At 42.0% G+C, this 20,386-nt stretch overlaps 1 protein-coding gene across 4 annotated transcripts in view; it reads right to left on the bottom strand.

Moving 5' to 3' along the window:
- Window positions 1–20,386, bottom strand: part of PDE1A (phosphodiesterase 1A) — a 428,052-nt gene that overhangs the window by 74,608 nt on the left and 333,058 nt on the right. For all 4 annotated transcript variants that reach the window (XM_033947141.1, XM_033947139.1, XM_033947140.1 and 1 more), the window contains exon 13: window positions 13,044–13,231. In XM_033947141.1, coding sequence (XP_033803032.1) covers window positions 13,044–13,231 — 188 coding nt within the window. The remainder of the gene's footprint in view (window positions 1–13,043; window positions 13,232–20,386) is intronic.

Raw genomic sequence — 20,386 nt, 5'->3', positions numbered from 1 at the left:
GCTAGGCATCCTAGAGGTAGGTATTGGTGTAGTAGGCCAGGTTCTACTTGGCCTAATTTACAGGCGCCTAACTCGGACACCTAGCAAAGCCTAAGTCAGACACACCTATTCTCTGCCCTTAACCATGCCTACTTTTCAAATAGGCATCATTAGGCATCAGAGGATGCCTTGACTTAACCATTGCTAGGCATCCTAAGAGTTCCACGCGGAACTCTTAATTGGAGATTTAAGTTTTTTTTGATTGACTGAAAACTGGTGTGGTATATTACCATGACAATTAAAAATAAAGTTGCATGTGGATTCCAAAATTAGGCATCATTAAGGGTCCTTGATTAAGGCACCTAGTGGTGCCTATTATAGGCATCCTATAAAGAATCAGGTCCTAACTGCTTAGTGGAGGATTAATGTGTGAGCCTTTACCATTTACAAAATGGGTGAAAAGGACTCGCACGCTAACTTTGTTAATGACTATTAACAGGAGGGGGAGGAAAGGAAGAGCCTCAACCTAGAACTGGGAAGTGTGAGCCCTGAGAAGAATTCTGGCGGTGGTAATTCAGAGGAGAAAGTGTGCAGGAAAATATGCAATACTGTGATCCCATGTTGGTATTTATATGTTTGATTGCTATTGATCCCTGATGCAGGCATTTGCCGAAACATGGGCCATGTTGGATCTTTGAATAAAATTACTTCCCTGAAAGTAATTGTTTCATCTGTAGCCCTCTACACTTCTACTGCTCCACAATTATCTGTGTTGCTACTTCCCTCTAATCTGTTTTCATTGCACAACATTAGCGTATGGCCATTAATTGAGAAAAGGAAGGAGTGACCTAGGGGTTAGAGCTGCAGCCTCTGCTCCTTGTGACCCTGGGCAAGTCACTTAATCCTCCATTGTCCCAGGAATGTTAAATAGATTGTAGGCCTGCCAGGATAGATAGGCAAAATGCTTGAGTACCTGAATGTAAACTGCTTAGCCAACCTTCATTGATAGGTGGCATAAATAAATAAAATGAAATGGAAAATCAGCTATTTTCTATCAGCAATAAAAATGTCCTTAGCATGTGGGAAAGAACCATGTAAGGGTACAATAAAGCTACTTTTTACCACAGCTTACTTAAAGGACTCCAAAATGTGTTAACTTTTTAAAGATACATTAATTAGTAATGCATGCTAGTAAATATAGACATAATGAGAATCACTGAATAAGCCATCCAAAACTTAAATGAATAAGGGGGAATTCATTAAAGGGTATTTAGCTCGTTTCCATGCACAAACCTCTTGTCTTTGTTTTAAATCAATATTTGGGTTGGCCCCTACGTATCTGGTCTCTCATTTTAGACTGAAATGTTCTAACAGGCCTACTCATGGAATTCACATGTTCACTTATCCTACAATAAAGGCCTGTTGATATAAAAGATTCTTAGATAGAACTCTTGCTTTCCAGGCGGGTAAATTGAATGAATGGTTACGCATTCCTCATCCTACTTCAGTTTTAGAAAATTAGTAAAAACAAAATTATTTAATCGATTTGTAAGTATTTATTTATTTATTTATTTAGATTTTTATCCCATCCTCCCAGTAGCTCAGAACGGTTTACAAGTAAACATTCACAATGGAGTGAATTGGACATACAAGATTATACAGTAGATTTAAATACTTGGACATACAAGACTGTGCAGCAGTTTAGATATAGAGACAGCAAATTAGATATAGGGACAGCAAATCAAGAACAGTAGTTTAAATATAAGTAGTTTAGTTTAGATACAAGTTATTTGAGTATAGGCTGAGAGTGGACTAAAGGTTTACTGTTTTTTATATTCACAGTATATGTACGTATTGATGATTTTATATTGTGTTTTTATTCCCTAATTGTCCAGCACATCTTGTTTTAAACCGCCTCAAACTATTATGGCTTTGGTGGTATATAAGAATAAAATCATTATTATTATTAACTGCTAAAGACCCACAGGAATATAATGGGCGTCTTTAGCAGTTAAGGTGCACTAATGCATTTGCACATGAAAACACGATTGTGAGCGCTAATGCGCTTTGCACTCTTTGATGAATTTCCCCCTCCCCCCAAAATGGTCCATGTAAGTTAGGACATCTATTTATACTATCAAGTTACAAGTTTATCAAGTTTATTAGGATTTTATATACCGCTTATCAAGATTATCTAAGCGGTTTTACAAGCAGGTACTCAAGCATTTTCCCTATCTGTCCAGGTGGGCTCACAATCTAACTAACGTACCTGGGGCTACGGAGGACTGAGTGACTATCCTATTTAAATTTGAGTGGATAGTGTCTGAATATTGCTACTATCTGATTAGGTTCAAACCATGCCCTTCGAATGCTTCTGATTCGCCCTCCTCACTCTTGCAATTTTTTATTCCAAATTAATAGTAATAAAAAAGAGATTTCTGTACTCTGAAATCAACCCCATAAATCTTTTTGAATATAACCGATATAGCTTTCAAAATAAAAACTAAACTTTTTACCCTGCACAGAAAATGAGAAAAATCTTTTAGCACAGTGGTCCCCCAAGTCTGTGCAGAGAGGCCACCAGACAATTAGGTTTTCAGAATTTCTACTACAAACATGCATGAAGTAAATTTTTATGCAATGGAAGCATTTAAATCTATTTCATACATCACTGCAGATTATCTTAAAATCCTGACTGGCTGGAGGGTCCTTCAGGACAGATTTGGAAACTACTATATTACTACATCTGGTCTTATATCTGAAAATTTAGCCCTCTATGGTGTTCAAGCACTTAACTGGCCAAGGTCACAACGTAAATAGGACTGAGATATTTTTATGCAGTGAACCTTAGCCTGTTAAGTACTGAATATTGCACTTAACCAGCTCCACAAACCCGGAAATTTAATGCTTGGCCTGGCATTGAATTTCCGTGCATAATGCTGGCAGCAGTCAGCTTGGGTTACCATGTGGCTCCAGAAAAAGGAGGACGGTTTGAGACATCCGGGTGTTACTTCCAATGAAAGCAATGGAAGTAAAACCCAGATGTCTCAATCTGTCCTATTGCTTTCAGTGGAAGTAAAACCCGGATATCTCAATCCATCCTCCTTTTTCTGGAGCCATACTCGAATGGTAACCCTACAATCAGCAAAACACTGAGCACTGCTGGCTGATTATCAGGTTCACAGACTTATACCTTGGACAGGTCTTGGTTCATTCTGGTTTGCAACTGCTTTCTTTAGCCTCTCAGAAAGTCCAGCTCTTCTCTGGCTTCCCTCTTTTATAGTGCTACTAGTCTTTAAGCACATTACATTAATGGGTGCTAAAATAAATGTGTCTGTCTTTCTTTCTTTCTCCTTGGCTGCTTTCTGTCTTTCTTTCTTTCTTTCTGTCTCTCTCTTTCCTTGGCTGCCCACCACCACCCCTTGCCAGCTCCCCCTGTCCAGCAGTAGCCCTTCTCCCTTCCTTGTACCTCCCCCCTGTCTAGCAGCACCCCTTCATTGCTCCCCCTGTCCAACAGCAGCCCTTCTCCCTTCGTTTTTAACTCCCTCTGTCCAGCAGCACCTTTTCCCTACTCCCCCTGTCCAGCAGTAGACCTTCTCCCTTCATTTTACCTCCCCCCTGTCCAGCAGCAACTCTTCCCTACTCTTCCTGTCTAGCAGTAGGCTTTCTCCCTAACTTTGACCTCCCCCCTGTCCAGCAGCACCCCTTACCTGATCCCCCTGTCCAGCAGTAGACCTTCTTCTTTCCTTATACCTTCCCCGTGTCCAGCAGCACCCCTTCCAGCAGGGAATTTTTACCAGCCAGCATGGCTGGAAACCTTGCAGCAGCCGCACGACACCATCCACCCATTCCTCTAGGCGCCAGCTATCAGGAGTGAAACCACCACCGCCGCTCAAATCCCTGCACGTGCCTCAAGCTGCCGCGAGCGGCCAAGGAAGGACACAGCACGCTGTCAGGGATCACAAAACCTTAAGTGCGCATGCGCGCTTAGGGTTTTATTATAGAGGATAGACTGTGCCCCTGAGTGTCACCACCGATGATCTTAATACCTGCCTATCTGCTCAGCCCTTTCAAAATGCCCTGTCTTTCTCTCCAGGGATTGATTATATGGTTATGGTTTTCTCCTCTAGCTGCTGTTTAACTTCCTTCTCAGGGGCTGATTCTAGTTCTAATTCTCACCCTTGCTTTTTTGGAGCCGATTTCCTGGTGATGGAACATAAAAAATTACTCTACTATGATGGATTGTATGTACCATTTTACACACAAAAAATACCTTTATAAAATTATCCCATAGTATGCATTACTTAGTAAACTGCCTACACAGAGAATAACAGCCACTTGTATTAACTCATATTAATATTTGTGTAGATTACTATGCTTTACAGTTATTAATTTCTTTCTCAAAAGCTTATACTTGTCTTTCATGTTGCTTGGGAAATATTCGCAAAGTCCTCCTTTTAAATAAACTATTTTAACTTTTAAATCTATGCTATTTTCATCTCCATGTGTCAGTTGGACTAGCATGGCAACTGCTCCACTTTATTCAATATGTTAAGAAACTAAACTGTCCCAGCTCAACTTACTTATTTATTTATATATTGTTGCAATGGTACAGCCATCTGGCCTAGATTTCAATTGATTTGTTAATGGCCATCAAACCTTGCTCACCATTTGATAGTACAGTATTGTGTCTTCCGACCTATGGGCAAAATGGAACGGCCCATGTGAACACCAAGTCCATGTGAACAAAGACGGATTACATGGCATTTAGGGCTCCATATTATTAATTAAGCCTCAAGATTCTGAAATTAGAGTCCCAGATGTTGATCATTATGGTAATATCCTGTTAAGTGCATCCCCCAAAGGCCACGGAACCATCCCACTAATCCTTCAGCAATGAAAGGTTGCAGGTCCTTAGGCTATAAAGCACTGAGCTTCTGTGTCATCAATTATACAGAACAGCCTTTTCAGTGACATCTCATTCCTTGTGCCGAGCCTTCTGCTACATAGAGTCTTGAACAGCTGTCTTAAGTGTGTTGTATGTAAACACGGGATATGCTAACATAGTGCCTGTCTAAGAAAAATAATCTTTTCCTACCCATATAGTTTATTCAGAATACTTTCAATAATAAATCCAGTTAGTTTAAGAAAGATAAAATCAGGTTGCTCATTCCCTTTATTGAGATCAGTGGCATAACAAGAGTGGGTGGTGCCCCTACTCGCCCTCTTCTCTGCCCCCCTTCCCCCGGCTGCATGCGCACCCCCTACCCCATACCTTTTAAATTTTCCAGGTGGGTGCAACATCATGAACTTGCTGTCCACATTGTGTCGGCTACCTCTCTGATGACACTTCCTAGGCGATGGGCCCGGAAGTGACATCAGAGAGAGGTGACACCGATGCGGGCAGCAAATTCATAATGCTGCTCGTGCAGAGAAAATTAAAGAGATACGAGGGAAGCAAGTGTGCGGCCGGCTTGGGGTGGGGGGAGGTAGGTCGGGAAGAAGCGAGAGAGAGGAGGATGGGTGCTGGTGCCCCTACCAAGACCGCGACCAGGATGGACCCCCCCCCCCCAAGTCACTAATTGAGATGTTATCCTAGAACTTGCATGCACTCTTCTGTTTAAGGGAAAGGGGATGGAATTTGATATACTGCCTTTCAGTGGTTAAAATCAAAGCAGCTTACATATTTTTTACGAGGGACCGCTGAAAAGTTCTCAGCCCAGTCAACAAAGTTGGGGCAGTCTTCATCGAGGACTATACACTTATTCCAGTGATTGTTCACATTTTTTGTTCCGTTGGAAAACTAAAGAATAAAAAAAGTAGAAAATCATTAGACTAACCCTCTCTCTTCTACTAAACCGCGCTAGCGGTTTTAGCACAGGGAGCCACGCTGAATGACCCGTGCTGCTCCCAAAGCTCATAGGAACTCTATGAGCATCGGGAGCAACGCGGGCCATTCAGCATGGCTCCCTGCGCTAAAACCGCTAGCGCGGTTTAGTAGAAGAGGGGGTAAGTGTATAGTCCTTGATGGAGACTGCCCCAACTTTGTTGACTGGGATAAGCTGAGGCGTAACGAGGGTGAGATATGCGCCCATGGCAGGGGCGCCCCACTCTTGCCCTCTTCTCCGACCCCTCCTATCGCGTGTGTACGTGTACCTTTCCCCTTCCCCGTACCTCTTTAACATTTCCAGTGCAAACAATAACCCCAATCTGCTGTTCACACCAGCGTCGACCCTTCCTTTGACATCACTTCCTAGGCGTGGGTCCAGGAACATAAGAACATAAGAAGTTGCCTCCACTGGGTCAGACCGGAGGTCCATCTCGCCCAGCGGCCCGCTCCCGTGGCGGCCCACCAGGTCCTTGACCTGTGAAGTGAATTTTTGACCTTTATAATCTACCTCTACTTCTATAACCTACCTCTGCTGCTATCTGTATCCCTCAATCCCTTTATCCTTTAGGTATCTAGGAAGTGACATCAGAGGAGCCAACGCTGGTACTAGCAGATAGGTGGGGTTGCTGCTTGCACCAGGAACATTAAAAGAGGTGCGGGGGAAGGGGAGGGGAAGCGCGCATGGTAGTGGGGTGGCAGGTGAGGAGCTGAGGTGCCGAGAGGAGGAAGGGTGCCGGCACCCTTACCAAGATGGCACCCGGGTGGACCTCCACCTGCGCCCCCCCCCCCCTTACTCACCACTGAGGCTGAGAACTTTTCAGCAGCCCATCATATAGGTTCTTGCGAGTATTTGTATCTGGGGCAGTGGATGACTTGCCCGGAATTACAACGAGTGTAGTGGGAATCATATTCAGTTATCTATAGTAGGTTCTAAGACCACTGCACTAACCATTAAAGGCATTTTTCTTATAGTTGGACTGTATGCAATAGTGTTATTTATAAAATACTTACTGTATGTGTACTGAATTGTATAGAAGTTACTGGTACTATTTGAAACCTGGGACTCCAATAGAATGAGAGTGATTATGGATTGCTTTTGCTCCACACAAGATACCAGGGAACCCCAATAAGAGATGGGGACAAGATCAGGTAGTGGGTGGGGGAGGACTTGTTTTGAGGAAGGAGATCCAGAAATAATATGTGATGCTGATGGGAGGTTGTTGGGTTTGGTACATGATGAGTTGGGTTGTTAGGAATGAGTACATTATGATGATGGGAGGAGATGGGTAGGTGGGGGGATGATGACCTTGGCCTTTGCACTTGCCACTTCAAGCAGGCCCTTAATATGTGCATACTTTAAGGTGGGTGTAAATGCCGACATCTACAATTTTTTAATAGGCACATACAGTATATTCCCCTTTTAAAATGGGGAATACATGCTGATAATTTTGGCCCACCCAAATCACTTCTCTATGCCCTTACCACCTATCCTGGCAATCTCTGCATGGTGTACATCACCACATGTAAATAGCAGCTTTCGAAAATCATTATTGGCATGTGTAAGCGATCAACTCATTTCAAAGCTGCTATTTATATATGGGGTTGCTTCTATACTGTCCTGAAATTTGTGAGAAATTATATGGGGGAAATTCTTCTGAAAATCAGAATATAAACAGCAGAGCCGGCAGACAGGACACCTCATGGAAGGGAAAGATCTCTCCTACCCAAGTACTTGAATATAAACCATTGGTTTATATTTGAGTTAACTTTTTTCCCCTAAAAAGTGTGTGTGGGGGGTAATGTTATCTTGGTTTATGGTTGGATGCATTTATATTTGAGCATATACAGATAACTTTTCTTAAGAACAATTGAATGCAAAGATAGCCACAACAGTATCTCTGTAACATGCATCTATATATTGTAGTTGCACACAGAAATCATAAAAGTAATGTAAAACATCTAATGCATTCATTTGTAAGCATTATTTCAAAACCACTTGCTGAATATAATGTAAGTCACATCAGATAAATATAAAGAACATCTGATTTTTCAGGAGAGAGCCACTGTGATGTAAGCAAAATCTTCATATTCAGTAGTAACCCTGGAAGCTGAGACTGTGTGAGACAGATGGTGGGCCAAAATGATGTCATGACCCTCGTGCTACATATAGTACTTTCAAAATAAAAGGACTGCTCAGGCTAAAAACCATGTAAACTCAGAGTCTACTAATACTCATAGCCAGAGGCCCTAAAATTAAGAGGCAGAAAAGAGAAAAATGTGATGAAACAGATACCACCACTTGTCTGAAGACTGCCTTAGAGGAAATACCAATTGTTAGCTAGCAAATGCATTCAGAGCACTATGGGTGACATCTGTGCTATGAGGCCATCTGGGTAATAAACACCAGAAATTTACGACGCTGTGATAATATTAAATCGACAAATTTTCTTGTAATTGACAAACACAAATGAATAATTAACAGCTGGTGTGGTCAATGACACCACTTTGAAAATGAAGAAAACCTGCGGCCACATTTAGAAGTTTTCACATTCTTCTGGAAGCCAATAAAGTCTGTTTCTGAAATAAAAACATTCTTCCACTACATTACTGTAATATCCTTTTTTTTTGTCAGTTTTTGCACAGTTTTAAGAACTGTATCTTATCATTTGAAAGGTTTAAGCAGCAATACGGACTCCAAAAGTCATTAAAGATTTAGGAATGGATTCTCTCTACAGTGCCGAAATTGGCAGCTGCCTAAAAAGTGGCCGCAGATTGCATGTCAATCACGTCACGGCACTGTATAGGCAATTGTGCCTCTGGAAAAGATAGGCACCGGAAACGTAGGCCAGGGTTTTCCAGGCCTACGTTTCCAGCACTTATCTTTACCGTGAATCATGCTTACACATGCACTTAAGGCCATCTAATGCCACATCTGGCATTAGCCATGCCCACAGTGGTATTAGGCAGCCTAAAGTGCCTAAGGAAACACGATTCCGGTGCCAATTTTTAGGCACATTCAAGCTCAGATAAAAATGGCATTTAAATAGCATTTTTTTTTACTGAGCTTGGGTGCCTCTTGGTGCTTAAAAAATCAGCGCTGTTTAGAGAATCCGGGCCTTAGTGGGTAATTTTCAAGTGACCTGTTTACATGTACAAGGGGGTGCTATAAAGTTCTCAGCCCTATCAAGCAATTTCTTAAATTATGAGTGTTATTTTGCCACTGTAGCTGAAAAGTGTGCTTTCTTATTTCATTAAGTGCCAATTTGAAAGAAACAAATTTTATGTTTTGACTGTTTCAGATCATTGATTCAATCATATCCACGTCATTCTCTTCTTGGTTGGGTTGAGAACTTTTCAGCACCCCTTTGTATAGTCCCCAAGAAAATTGCATTTGCAGGCCTTGCACTTTATTTTTATAATGAAATGTTGCTATAGTTGCAAAATTCTTGCAGATTTTTTTTATATCTACAATTAAAATTTCCATGAAGAAATATCATCATAGATGTGAAGAAATCTAGATGCATTATTTTCAGATCCTCCTAATAATATGTCCTTCCTTCCGAGGATACCTCTTCTTAGGGAAAAATTAATCAATGTGTGCCACTGTTAAGTTGGGCTATTTAGCCACAAACTGTGCTATTTTAGCACAAGTTCATAACTGGATAAAATGGAGCCCTGTGCTAAAATAGCACAACTTGTTGTAAAATAACCCATCTTAACAGCAGCACACATTAAAGAATTCCCCCCTTAAACTAGTAAAACATATGTGATCTTTGGCACTGCATATCTAGTCATAGAAAAAGCTTTCAGTGTGTAGCACTGGCAGACAAAAAGAAGCGTCCACTTAACAGAATCCCTCCGAATGGGGTAATTTTCTTAAGAGGGTGCCATTATTTAGGCACCAAAAACATGTGCAAATGATCACAGCACTGGCATGTACACATAAGTGCCAACATTCCATCAACACTGTTCTATAAAGTGTGATTGTGCATAATTTAAAGGGGGGAGTGCACATGGGCAAAGCCTGGGCAGGGTGCTCAGGTACATAAACTATTGAGTTCGTGTAGGTGGAGTCTTGGCAATGCATAGGCAGAGAGCACAGGTATGTGTATAAAATGCTATAATTTACTCATATTTTTCTAACAATTGGGCACAGTGGCGTAGCGAGGGTAGGAGGTGCCTCTGCGGTGGTGGCACTCCCCCCTGACCCTTCTGTGTCAATCTCTCCTCCCCACACACACAGTACATCTGGGCCCCCATGCCACACACGTTCCCTCCCTTCCCACCCCTGTACCTCTTTAAATCTTTGCCAGCGCGAGCAGTTTCTCCGGCCTGCTGCTCATGTTGGCATTAGTTTTCCCTCTGACATCACTTCCTGGCTCCTTGACCCAGAAGTGGTTTCAGAGGGACCCAGAGGGACCCAGGCCAGCGCTTGTAGCAGGCTAAAGTAGTTGCTCACGCTGGTGAAGATTTTAAAGAGGTATGAGGGCAGGGATGGGAGGGCAAAAGCATGGTATGGGGGGCATAGAGGTGCCGGTGTCCCCACCAAGATGGTGCCCGGGGTGTTCTGCCCCCTCCTTTGTTATACCACTAATTGGGCATAGACATTTACGCCAGCTCTATGCTGTAAAGTAGGTGTTATTTTCCCTTTATAAAATAGGCACCAAACAGGTGTCTTCTTGGTGCTTAAATAGAAAGTACCCCTTCATTGAAATGTCCTCATAGCAGGCAAGTCTATAAATGAGGCATTAGCATTAGTTCATGGAAAAAATATGAGCTAATTTACATAGAACATATTTGACAGGTGGGAATACCCATGGGTGGGACTCACATGTATGAGGGGCTGCTGAAAAGTTCTCAGCCCGGCCAAGAAAAGAATGATGTAAAACTATGAAACCCACAAATTCTTCCATACTTTTCTTGACACAATTCGTTTCCAAGATACGAAATGAAATGAAACGTGTCAAGAAAAGTGTGACACAACTTGTAAGTTTCATGACTCCAAGTCATTCTCTTCTTGGTTAGGCTGAGAACTTTTCAGCAGCTCCTCCTATGTAGCTCATAGAATACAGTACTCCCCCGGTCATTCGCGGTCAGTGATTCGAGATCCCGGTCATTTGTGGTATTTTCTGACCATAAATGACCCAAGCAGGAGAGGGCAGCCGGAGCACTGGCGAGTGAAGGAAATCACTCGCGGTATGCTCCGACCGCCTCTTCCTGCACTAAAGTCGGGCCTCACTAATCAGGAGCTGCGTGTCAAATCAGCTCCTGATTGGTGAGGCCCAATTTTAGTGCAGGAAGAGGCGGTCGTAGCATACCGCGAGTGATTTACTTCCCTCACCGGCGCTCCAGCTGCCCTCTCCTGCCTCCCCCACTAAAAACACTTAAGGAAGTGACTTCAACCACTGGATTTCGGGCTATGTCGCTGCCTATCCCCCCGTCTACCAGGCTCATGGAACTGAAGGTCACAGCACCGGTGGTTTGGGGCAGGTCGCTATTTGCTTGCCAAAGGGCGCTCAGAGTGCAGAGGGACAAAAGGAGATCCCAGCCTTGCTGGCGGCGGCCTGGCTCTGCTCCTTGCCAGTGCGGTGTTAAAGCAGTGCTGTATTCTATGATGACTGATAGGGCCTCAGTTCTGCAGAATTCCTGCACTGTAAACAGCTGATGTGGCCGCTCCGGCTGCTCTCTCCTATCATCCCCACTAAAAACTGTATTCGAGGTTTTACAAGATTTGCAGGGGTTTCTGGAACGGAGCCCCCACGAATATTGGGGGAGTACTGTACTATAAACTGCACGCATCTCATCAGCTCTATGGCTAGCATATGTGCTCAAGCCAAACCACATAGGCATGTTAGACTCAGTTATACTTTATTCTATTAAGGAAATTAGACGCCTACTTTCCAGTATAAACTAGGTTCCTATAGGTACACTGTTATGGAATTGCCCTAATGGTGGGGCCCTAAAACTGATGATGATGGGGAGGAGACAAATGAAAGATCGTCAACCTAGACAATTGCTGAACAACTGAAAGCAGTATTAAGGGACAGAAATACAAGGTAGTCAATTATAATAGATGCTGGGATATCCTTTGGGCCAAGCACTAAGGGCTCCTTTTACTAAGGTGCACTAGCGTTTTTAGCGCACGCAGGAAATTACCACACGCTACACCGCGCGCTATGCAGAAAAACTGTCAGCTCAAATCTGCGCGTAAAAGCCCTAACGCAGCTTAGTAAAAGGAGCCCTAAGACAGATACAAATGCCATTCAGAAAAGGGGGATTTTAAGAAGAGATACTATTACTACTTATCTTTTCTATCATGCTGCTAAATGTACACAGAGCTATACATTAAACATGTAAGAGACAATTGACTGCTCAATTGAGTTTAAAATCTAATTAAAACAGACAAACAGGACAAATAGGGGTTAGGGAACTTCTCACAGAGGGAATGATAAAACAGACAGGGGTACTTTACAAATGAGTGGGAGTTAGGAGTTAAAAGATCTTTTCAGAAATATTGTATTCGTTGTCAATGGTATGTTATTTCAAAACTGTAAGAACACCTTCATGCTTTCTTTTTCTTTTCTTTTTTTTTAATCAAAACTTAATTTTTTCCCCTTGGCCATTTGTAAGAACATAAGGCAGGCCGTGTTGATCCCAGCATCCTGTCTACAACAGTGGTTAGTTGCAGTCACAAATATCTTAATGTCTTATGAACCTTTCCTCTAGAAACTTGTCCAAACTTTTTTTTTTAAGCCCAACTCTATTAGTCATTTTGATCATTTTCACCGTAATTCTTTCTGCAAGTCAGAGTTATCTACATCACATATTCCTAATCCACATAATTTTAATTGTATTGCTTTCAGTAATCATTAGCGCCCAGTGCAATGAGTAAATATATTAGCATTTACTAAGTTACTGTATTTATACTGTATTCATCGAGATACAGCAGTCTATTAGTATTAACTGACACATACAAACTGCTAATGGCAACTGAAATCTGAGTTTAGAAACTGTAAAAAATCTTTCAGCAGATCTATACCAGCCAACAGCAAGCAAAATGAATAGTCAGGGTTACCCGAGATAAAAGTTGCTATTTTGATATTCGCCACAACATGGTAATAGAAAAGCCATGGATCCGGGTACTCCTCATTTACCAAATGACATGTTGTCATACCTTGTGTAGCCAGCTCTTTCCACCTCTCTTTGTTCTGTTGAATGACATCCATCAAATTGCACTTGAACCTCTTCAGATCTACGGATGCTAAAGAATATTCTGTGGAACTCCCTCCGTCAAGTGCAGAACTTCTAACACTGGATCTTCTTTGGGAGTCAACAGGAGTGCCTCCTTCCATAGAATCTTGGCTAGGGAGGCAACAACAGTATATGGTTAGGAATCGGTACAGCCAAGCAAATCAAAATATGCAAGGGTCAAGCAGAACCAGAAGAATCTGACCGGGCCATGAAAGCCAAATCATGATTTATATCAAACCAAGTCATAAAACACTTAAAGAAGTTTTAGTAAATATACATGCATATATAAATTATAATTTTTCCTAGTCTTTGAATTATTTACATACCCCCACAGTGGGTTCCTAGTGTTTTGATGTCACCTCACTCTTTTTATTCTCAAGTAATTCATGTTGTTTTCTTGCTTAAGTTCTTTTTTTATGTTTCGGTCATATCTGTACTTTATGGTAGAGCTATATTTCTTCTCTGATATTGAGGAGCAACAGAATGAATGTACTTGTAGTTCAGTAAGAGGAGATTGAATTGTGTTCAAAAATGGATGGGGAGCCAATGAAGTGGCTTGAGGAGTGGGGTAATGTGAGTATGGCGACTCTCGCAGAATATGTCATGCAACAGAATTTTGCACAGATTGGAGGGGAGAGATATGGTTGAGCAGAAGACCTGAGTTGCAAGTAATCTAAGGGAGGGGTGATGAGAGTGTGGATAAGGGTTTTGGTAGTGTGCACGGAAAGGAGAGGTCAGATTTTAGACGCGATAGGCTTTAACAGTTTGTTGGATCTGAGCGGAGAAGGAGAGGAGTCAAAGATGACCCTGAGATTGTGAGCTAGCAAGACAGGGAGGAGGTGAGTGTTGTTCACTGAACCAGAGAACAGAGGGAGGGGGAGGTGGGTTTAGGCAAAAAGATAAGGAGCTTGGTCATAGCCATATTCAGTTTTAGATGTTGGCGAGACATCCAGGCGGCAATGTCAGATAGGCAGGGTAAAACTCGGGTCTGGATTCTTGTAGAGATATTTGGTGTGGAGAGATAGATCTGGGAGTCATCAGCATAGAGGTGATACTGAAAATCATGGAAGGAAATCTGTGCACTGAGAGAGTAGGCATATATGGAGAAAAGGAGAGGTCTCAAGACAGAGCCTTGAAGTACAATGATTGACTGTGGGATAGCTGTGGAGAAGGACCCCCTTTGCATACACTGAAAATGCGATGGGAGAGATAGGAAGAAAACAAGGAGAGAACAGAACCCTGAAATTCCAGTGAGGACAGCATATTGAGGAGTAGGTGGTGATCAACAGTATCAAAAGCAGCAGATAGATCAAGAAGGCTGAGGATAGAGTAAAGATCTTTGGATCTGGCCAGGAACAAGTTAGGTCATTAGAGACTTTAGCAAAGACAGTTTTCGTAGAATGGAGTGGGCAAAAACCTGATTGAAGTGGGTCAAGAATAGTTTCAGATGAAAGAAACTCTATGCAAAAGTGGTGAACAGCATGTTCAAGTAGCTTGGATAAGAAGGGGAGGAGGGAGAGGGAGTGATAGGTGGTGGAGGAGAAAATCCTATTCCATATTGATGATACTCATGGATAAGTGGAGGCTTTTCTAAGCCTACAATGCTGTTAATGGTTTATGAACTTTTTTTCCCAGGAACTTGTCTAGCTCCTTTTTTTAGGAAGCTAGCATTTTCAGTATCATAGGAAGTGTAAACAATGCTTGAGTACCTGAATGTAAACCGCTCAGACTCTAATGGGCTCATAATCGAAAGAGAAAAATGTCCAAAAACCAGCCTAAGTCAGCACTTGGCCAAACATTGTCAAAATATGTCCAAGTGCTGATAATAAAAATGGGTTTTGGACGTATTTCTAAACAACCTAGGCATTCATAGTGACGCTGAATGACCATAGTTAAACGGGGCATTTCAGGAGGAGTGTCGAGGGCAGGATTTGGGCAGGATGTGGGCATGCTTAGACTTAGACGTACTGCATGTATAACCGAAAGTTATACAGCACATGATCGACGAAACTTGGATGTTGTGATTTAGACCATTTAAAACATGGTCTAAGTCACAAAAAAAAACCTAAAGTGAGCAGATAAGCACTGCAAACACATAATACAGACCCCCACACACTAGCCCAGTGATCAATTAATCACAACTTGAAAATTGTGCCTCGAGAACATCATCGCCTGGCATAGGAAAGCCTAGTCGTGCTGCACAGAGGCATCTTAAGCCATCTTGGGGCTGGGTTAGGGACCCATGGAGAGGAGGACCCATGCCCATAAGCCCCTGTAATCACTGCATTGATATTAAAACATGTGCACTCCCCTATACATCCCCAAACCCTTTTTTATTGGCATATAAGTGGCTCCTGCTGCCATAAGGGCTATTGGGGTGGTAGATAAGTGGGTCTAGGGCAGCGGTCTCAAACACGCGGCCCGCGGGCCGCATGTAGCTTTCCAGGTTTTATTTGCAGCCCGCAGTCTGGAGGCGATCATTCTCTTCCTTTTGGAGCAGCAGCCGGCTCGTTCATTCAAAGCCGTGGGTTGGCTGCTCCTTGCGCTATCCACTCCTGCATCGGAAGACTCTCTGATGTCACAACATCAGAGAGGCTTCAGACGCAGGCACGGATCTCACAAGGAGCCGCCACCCGCAGCTTTGAACGAACGAGCTGGCCAGACATGCTGCTGCTCCAGTGGCGTACCAAGGGGGGGGGGGGGGCGGTCCACTGTTCTCCCTAGAGTGCGGCTCGTCTAGAGAAATGGTGCCCAATCTGCTTCCCTTCCCTTCTCACTGCTGCCATCGGGGATCAGGCCGGCACTGTGTTCTTTGATCTCCCTGCTTCTCTTCCCTGCGGGGCCGACCAGCTCTCGCGGCCCGACGTCAATTCTGACGTCGAGAGGACGTTCTGGCTAGCCAATCGCTACCTGGCTGCCCGGAATGTCCTTTCTGACGTTAGAATTGATGTCGGGCAGCAAGAGTTGGTCGGCCCCATGCAGAAGAGAAGCAGGGAGATCTTGGCCTGTTCTTGATAGCGGCAGCAGCCTATTCCGCGGCGGTGGTGGCATGGGGGAGGGCAGGAGGAAGGAAGTAAGAAAGAAAGAAGGTGGGGTGGGGACAGGGAGCCAGAAAAAAAAGCAAAAAATGGGTCAAGGAATCAGAGAAAGATAGACATAGAGAAAGAAAGAAAAAGTTGGGAGAGGGAATGAGGTCTGGGGGAGAGGAAGCATACAGGAGGCTGAAAGAAGGGAAGAAGTATTGGATGCACAGTCAGAAGAATAAAGTGCAACCAGAGACTGTTGAAATTACCAAACAAAGGTAGGAAAATGATTTTATTTTCAATTTAGTGATTGAAATGTGCCAGTTTTGAGAAAGAAAAGATATTGAACTTTAAATATGAGTGCTGCAGAAAAAAATAGAGTACTTGGAGGGCCGCAGAAAAAATAGTTAATCTATATATATATAAAATCGGAGGTATGTATGTGTGTATGTATGTGTGTGTGTATGTGCCGCGATCACGCAAAAACGGCTTGACCGATTTGAACGAAACTTGGTATGCAGATCCCTCACTACCTGGGATGATATGTTCTGGGGTCTCGCGGCCCACCTGCACACGTGGGCGGAGCTACAAACATAAAATCTGATTTCACCCATTCATGTCAATGGAAAAAATGTAAAATGCTGCCATTCTCACAGTAATTCAAAAACGGCTTGACCGATTTGAACGAAACTTGATATGCAGATCCCTCACTACCTGGGGTGATATGTTCTGGGTGTCTCCTGGCCCCCCTGCACACATGGGCGGAGCTACAAACAGAAAATCAGATTTCACACGTTCATGTCAATGGAAAAAATGTAAAAAGCTGCTATTCTCACAGTAATTCACAAATGGCTTGACCGATTTGAACGAAACTTGGTATGCAGATCCCTCACTACCTGGGGTGATATGTTCTGGGGGTCTCGCGGCCCTCCTGCACACATGGGCGGAGCTACAAACAGAAAATCAGATTTCACCCATTCATGTCAATGTAAAAAGCTGCCATTCTCACTGTGACCAATTTGGACAAAACTTGGTATGCAGATCCCTCACTACCTGGGGTGATATGTTCTGGGGGTCTCGCGGCCCACAACTCTATTTTGCTTGCTCAAGGGTGGGTTCACCCAAGAATTTATATGTTCTTGCTCCAGGAGGTGAAACTAAAATTGTTGTTTATAATCACGTTTTGCGTTAGTTGTATTGTATTCATTTTGTCAAATATTTCACTTTATAATTTGAATATTGTACTTTTTTTAAGCTGTAAAAAATTCTTTCATTCACCACTATAAAGTATCTTTATTTGAATCCATTTACAGTCTTATTGCTATAATGGCCCACAACTCTATTTTGCTTGCTCAAGGGTGGGTTCACCCAAGAATTTATATGTTCTTGCTCCAGGAGGTGAAACTAAAATTGTTGTTTATAATCACGTTTTGCGTTAGTTGTATTGTATTCATTTTGTCAAATATTTCACTTTATAATTTGAATATTGTACTTTTTTTAAGCTGTAAAAAATTCTTTCATTCACCACTATAAAGTATCTTTATTTGAATCCATTTACAGTCTTATTGCTATAATTAAATACCCGTGCAACGTCGGGGCATCAGCTAGTGTCTTATTAAAGAAATGACAATTTTGCATGAGGTAAAACTCTTTATAGTTTATATATCTTTCCTTTTAACTGATAAAGGAAAATTTTATAAACTATAAAGAGTTTTACCTCATGCAAAATTGTCATTTCTTTAATAAGACATTAACTATTTTTCTCTGCGGCCCTCCAAGTACCTACAAATCCAAAATGTGGCCCCGCAAACGGTTTGAGTTTGAGACCACTGGTCTAGGGGATTCTGGAGGTGGTTGGGGGGGCTCACCATGACCTATAAGGGAGCTGAAGTGAGGAGAAGACATGGCACCCTTTTTGTGAAGTTCACAGTAGTAAGGTACTCCACTATTTAGGTGGCATGTCTGGGTTTTCAGTCCATCACTTTGCAGACCCCTCCCACGTCCAACAGAGCTTGTTCTAGGCGTTTTTGACTTGGATAAAAAGTTGGACAAAAATGTGGTATAAAGATGGACGATTTAGCGACTTGGACGATCAGATCAACAGGACGTATACTTAGATGATTTTCAAAAAGGAAAAAAATGTGGACGTATTTTTTTTAAAATGTGTCCTAAGCTGTTTTTTACTTTGGATGACTTGCGACTTAGATAAAAACAGACTTAGACGTTCCTTTTGATTATGCCCCTCCACGTAGTATATACTAAAAAGAAATAAATATATTCCTAGTTATTAACAAATGAAAATGATCAGAGAATCATATGCATACCTTTTACAAACATTATTATGCTCTCTTCATAAATAGCATGTCCTCTATTTTATTGTATCTCAAATATATAATCATATTGATGATGCAATTAATGAAATAGGAAAAAAAAACTAAAATAACCAGGAAATAATACAATTACATTTCATACATGATGTAAGAAAAACTGAAGCCATGTAAAATTAATATATTATTAAACGAAAAAGCTTGTCATACTAGTAGACAACTTTGATCAGAGCACGCAGCACATACTCTTAATAACATTGTTCCCAAAGTGAAAATGAAGTCTAACCAAAGCAAAACAAATTGAACAATGCTACACTTGGCATGGGAAATGAACGAGCTGAGAATTTTTGGTTCTGCTATCCCTACCCTTTTTTCATAACTGCAGAAATCCCACAATTTGCAGATGAGCTTTGAGGCAAACGCATGTATTAATGCAAAAATGAATTGAAATGAGAAGCTGTGGATATTCATATTTTTAAACGGTATCATTTTTAATATCCATCATTAAACAGATTAATAGATTTATGGCATGAAATATGAGCAACATTTTGTTCTATTTTCCAAAATCATGCAAGTCAGCCCACACACACCAATATCCTTTTCTATTTTTTACTATTATCATTTTTGCTATTTCAGTGAATGGCACTACAAATTTCAGACAAATGAGAAATAAGCTCTTGATGGGCCAGCTGGGAAAATGACAGCAGAAACATATCCAAGGCAGAAAAGCAGTTTAAGATCCCTGTTGTGCATCTGAGGGCTTATTTGTTAAAATGCAGAAAAATAGCACATTCATTTTACTTCAAGAGCATTACTGTTGAATACTACAGTTTAGGAATCCTATAGAAATTGGTACGACATTGTTGTGGCTCGGAATTTTTTAAATTACTGGCTGTGGCAAGGTAACATAGTTGTCCCCATCTCGGACATGCCATGACTGAAAAGGTCCCCCATCCCCACCCACAAGATTTATGTCAAAAAATCCCCAGTGCTTTCCTTAAAAAAAAAATAAAGATACGAACCTCCTTAAGTAGGCTCCAAGTCAGAATCTCTACCCCAAGTGGAAAAATTGCCCTCAATTGAAGTCCCTGCCCATCCCATTCAGATCCTCTCCCAAGGCTTACCTTCAATCCTCTGAGGCCTACTGAGCATAGGAGTAATCCCCACTTGCTTCTGCTCTACCAATTCCATCTAAAAGGGCACTAGCTATTTCTATATTGTCTGGCATGTAACGGACAAAGTACCATATGGAATCAGCTTGCATATTTTGGAAAAAGTTATTTGACTCCTATAAGAAGAAAAAAAAGCCACAACCTGGATGCCACTCGATATCTCTAAGAGCAAGCCCAGGTGGCCATGCTGATCTCCGGTGGGACCCCAATCATTCTCTAGGGGTTAGATCCCTGTCTATATATCTGCAATAAACTAAAATTAAACTAAAACTTAGATTTGTAGACCGGGTCATCACCAATTCAACTCGGTGAATAATAAGAAAAACAATGCAAAAGAAGAACAAGCTGAATAAAAGAAAAAGGATTGATATGACTAATTTCCAAAATGTTTGGCAAACAGGAATGTCTTCAAAGCTTTCTGGAATGATAGAAAGGGACTTAGGGCTACTTTTACTTAAGCTGCGTTAGCGTTTTTAGCACATGCATCATTTTAGCACGCGCTAAACCCGCGCTATGCAGCTAGAACTAATGCCAGCTCAATACTGGCATTAGTGTATAGAGCGCGTGGCAATTTAGCATGCGCTATTCCACACGTTAATGCCCTAACGCAGCTTAGTAAAAGGAGCCCTTAAACTTCTTAGTGAATGCGACATTTTATTCCAAAGCTCCGTCAATTTAAAAGAGATAGAGTGACTAAATTTTCCGAGAGATTTACCCTTAAGAGAAGAAAAAGAAAGTTTCAGT

Source organism: Geotrypetes seraphini, chromosome 5 (assembly GCF_902459505.1).
Source record: "Geotrypetes seraphini chromosome 5, aGeoSer1.1, whole genome shotgun sequence".
Lineage (NCBI taxonomy): Eukaryota > Metazoa > Chordata > Amphibia > Gymnophiona > Dermophiidae > Geotrypetes > Geotrypetes seraphini.
The sequence above is the reverse complement of the archived record's forward strand: the minus strand, read 5'-3'. Positions and strand labels throughout refer to the sequence as shown.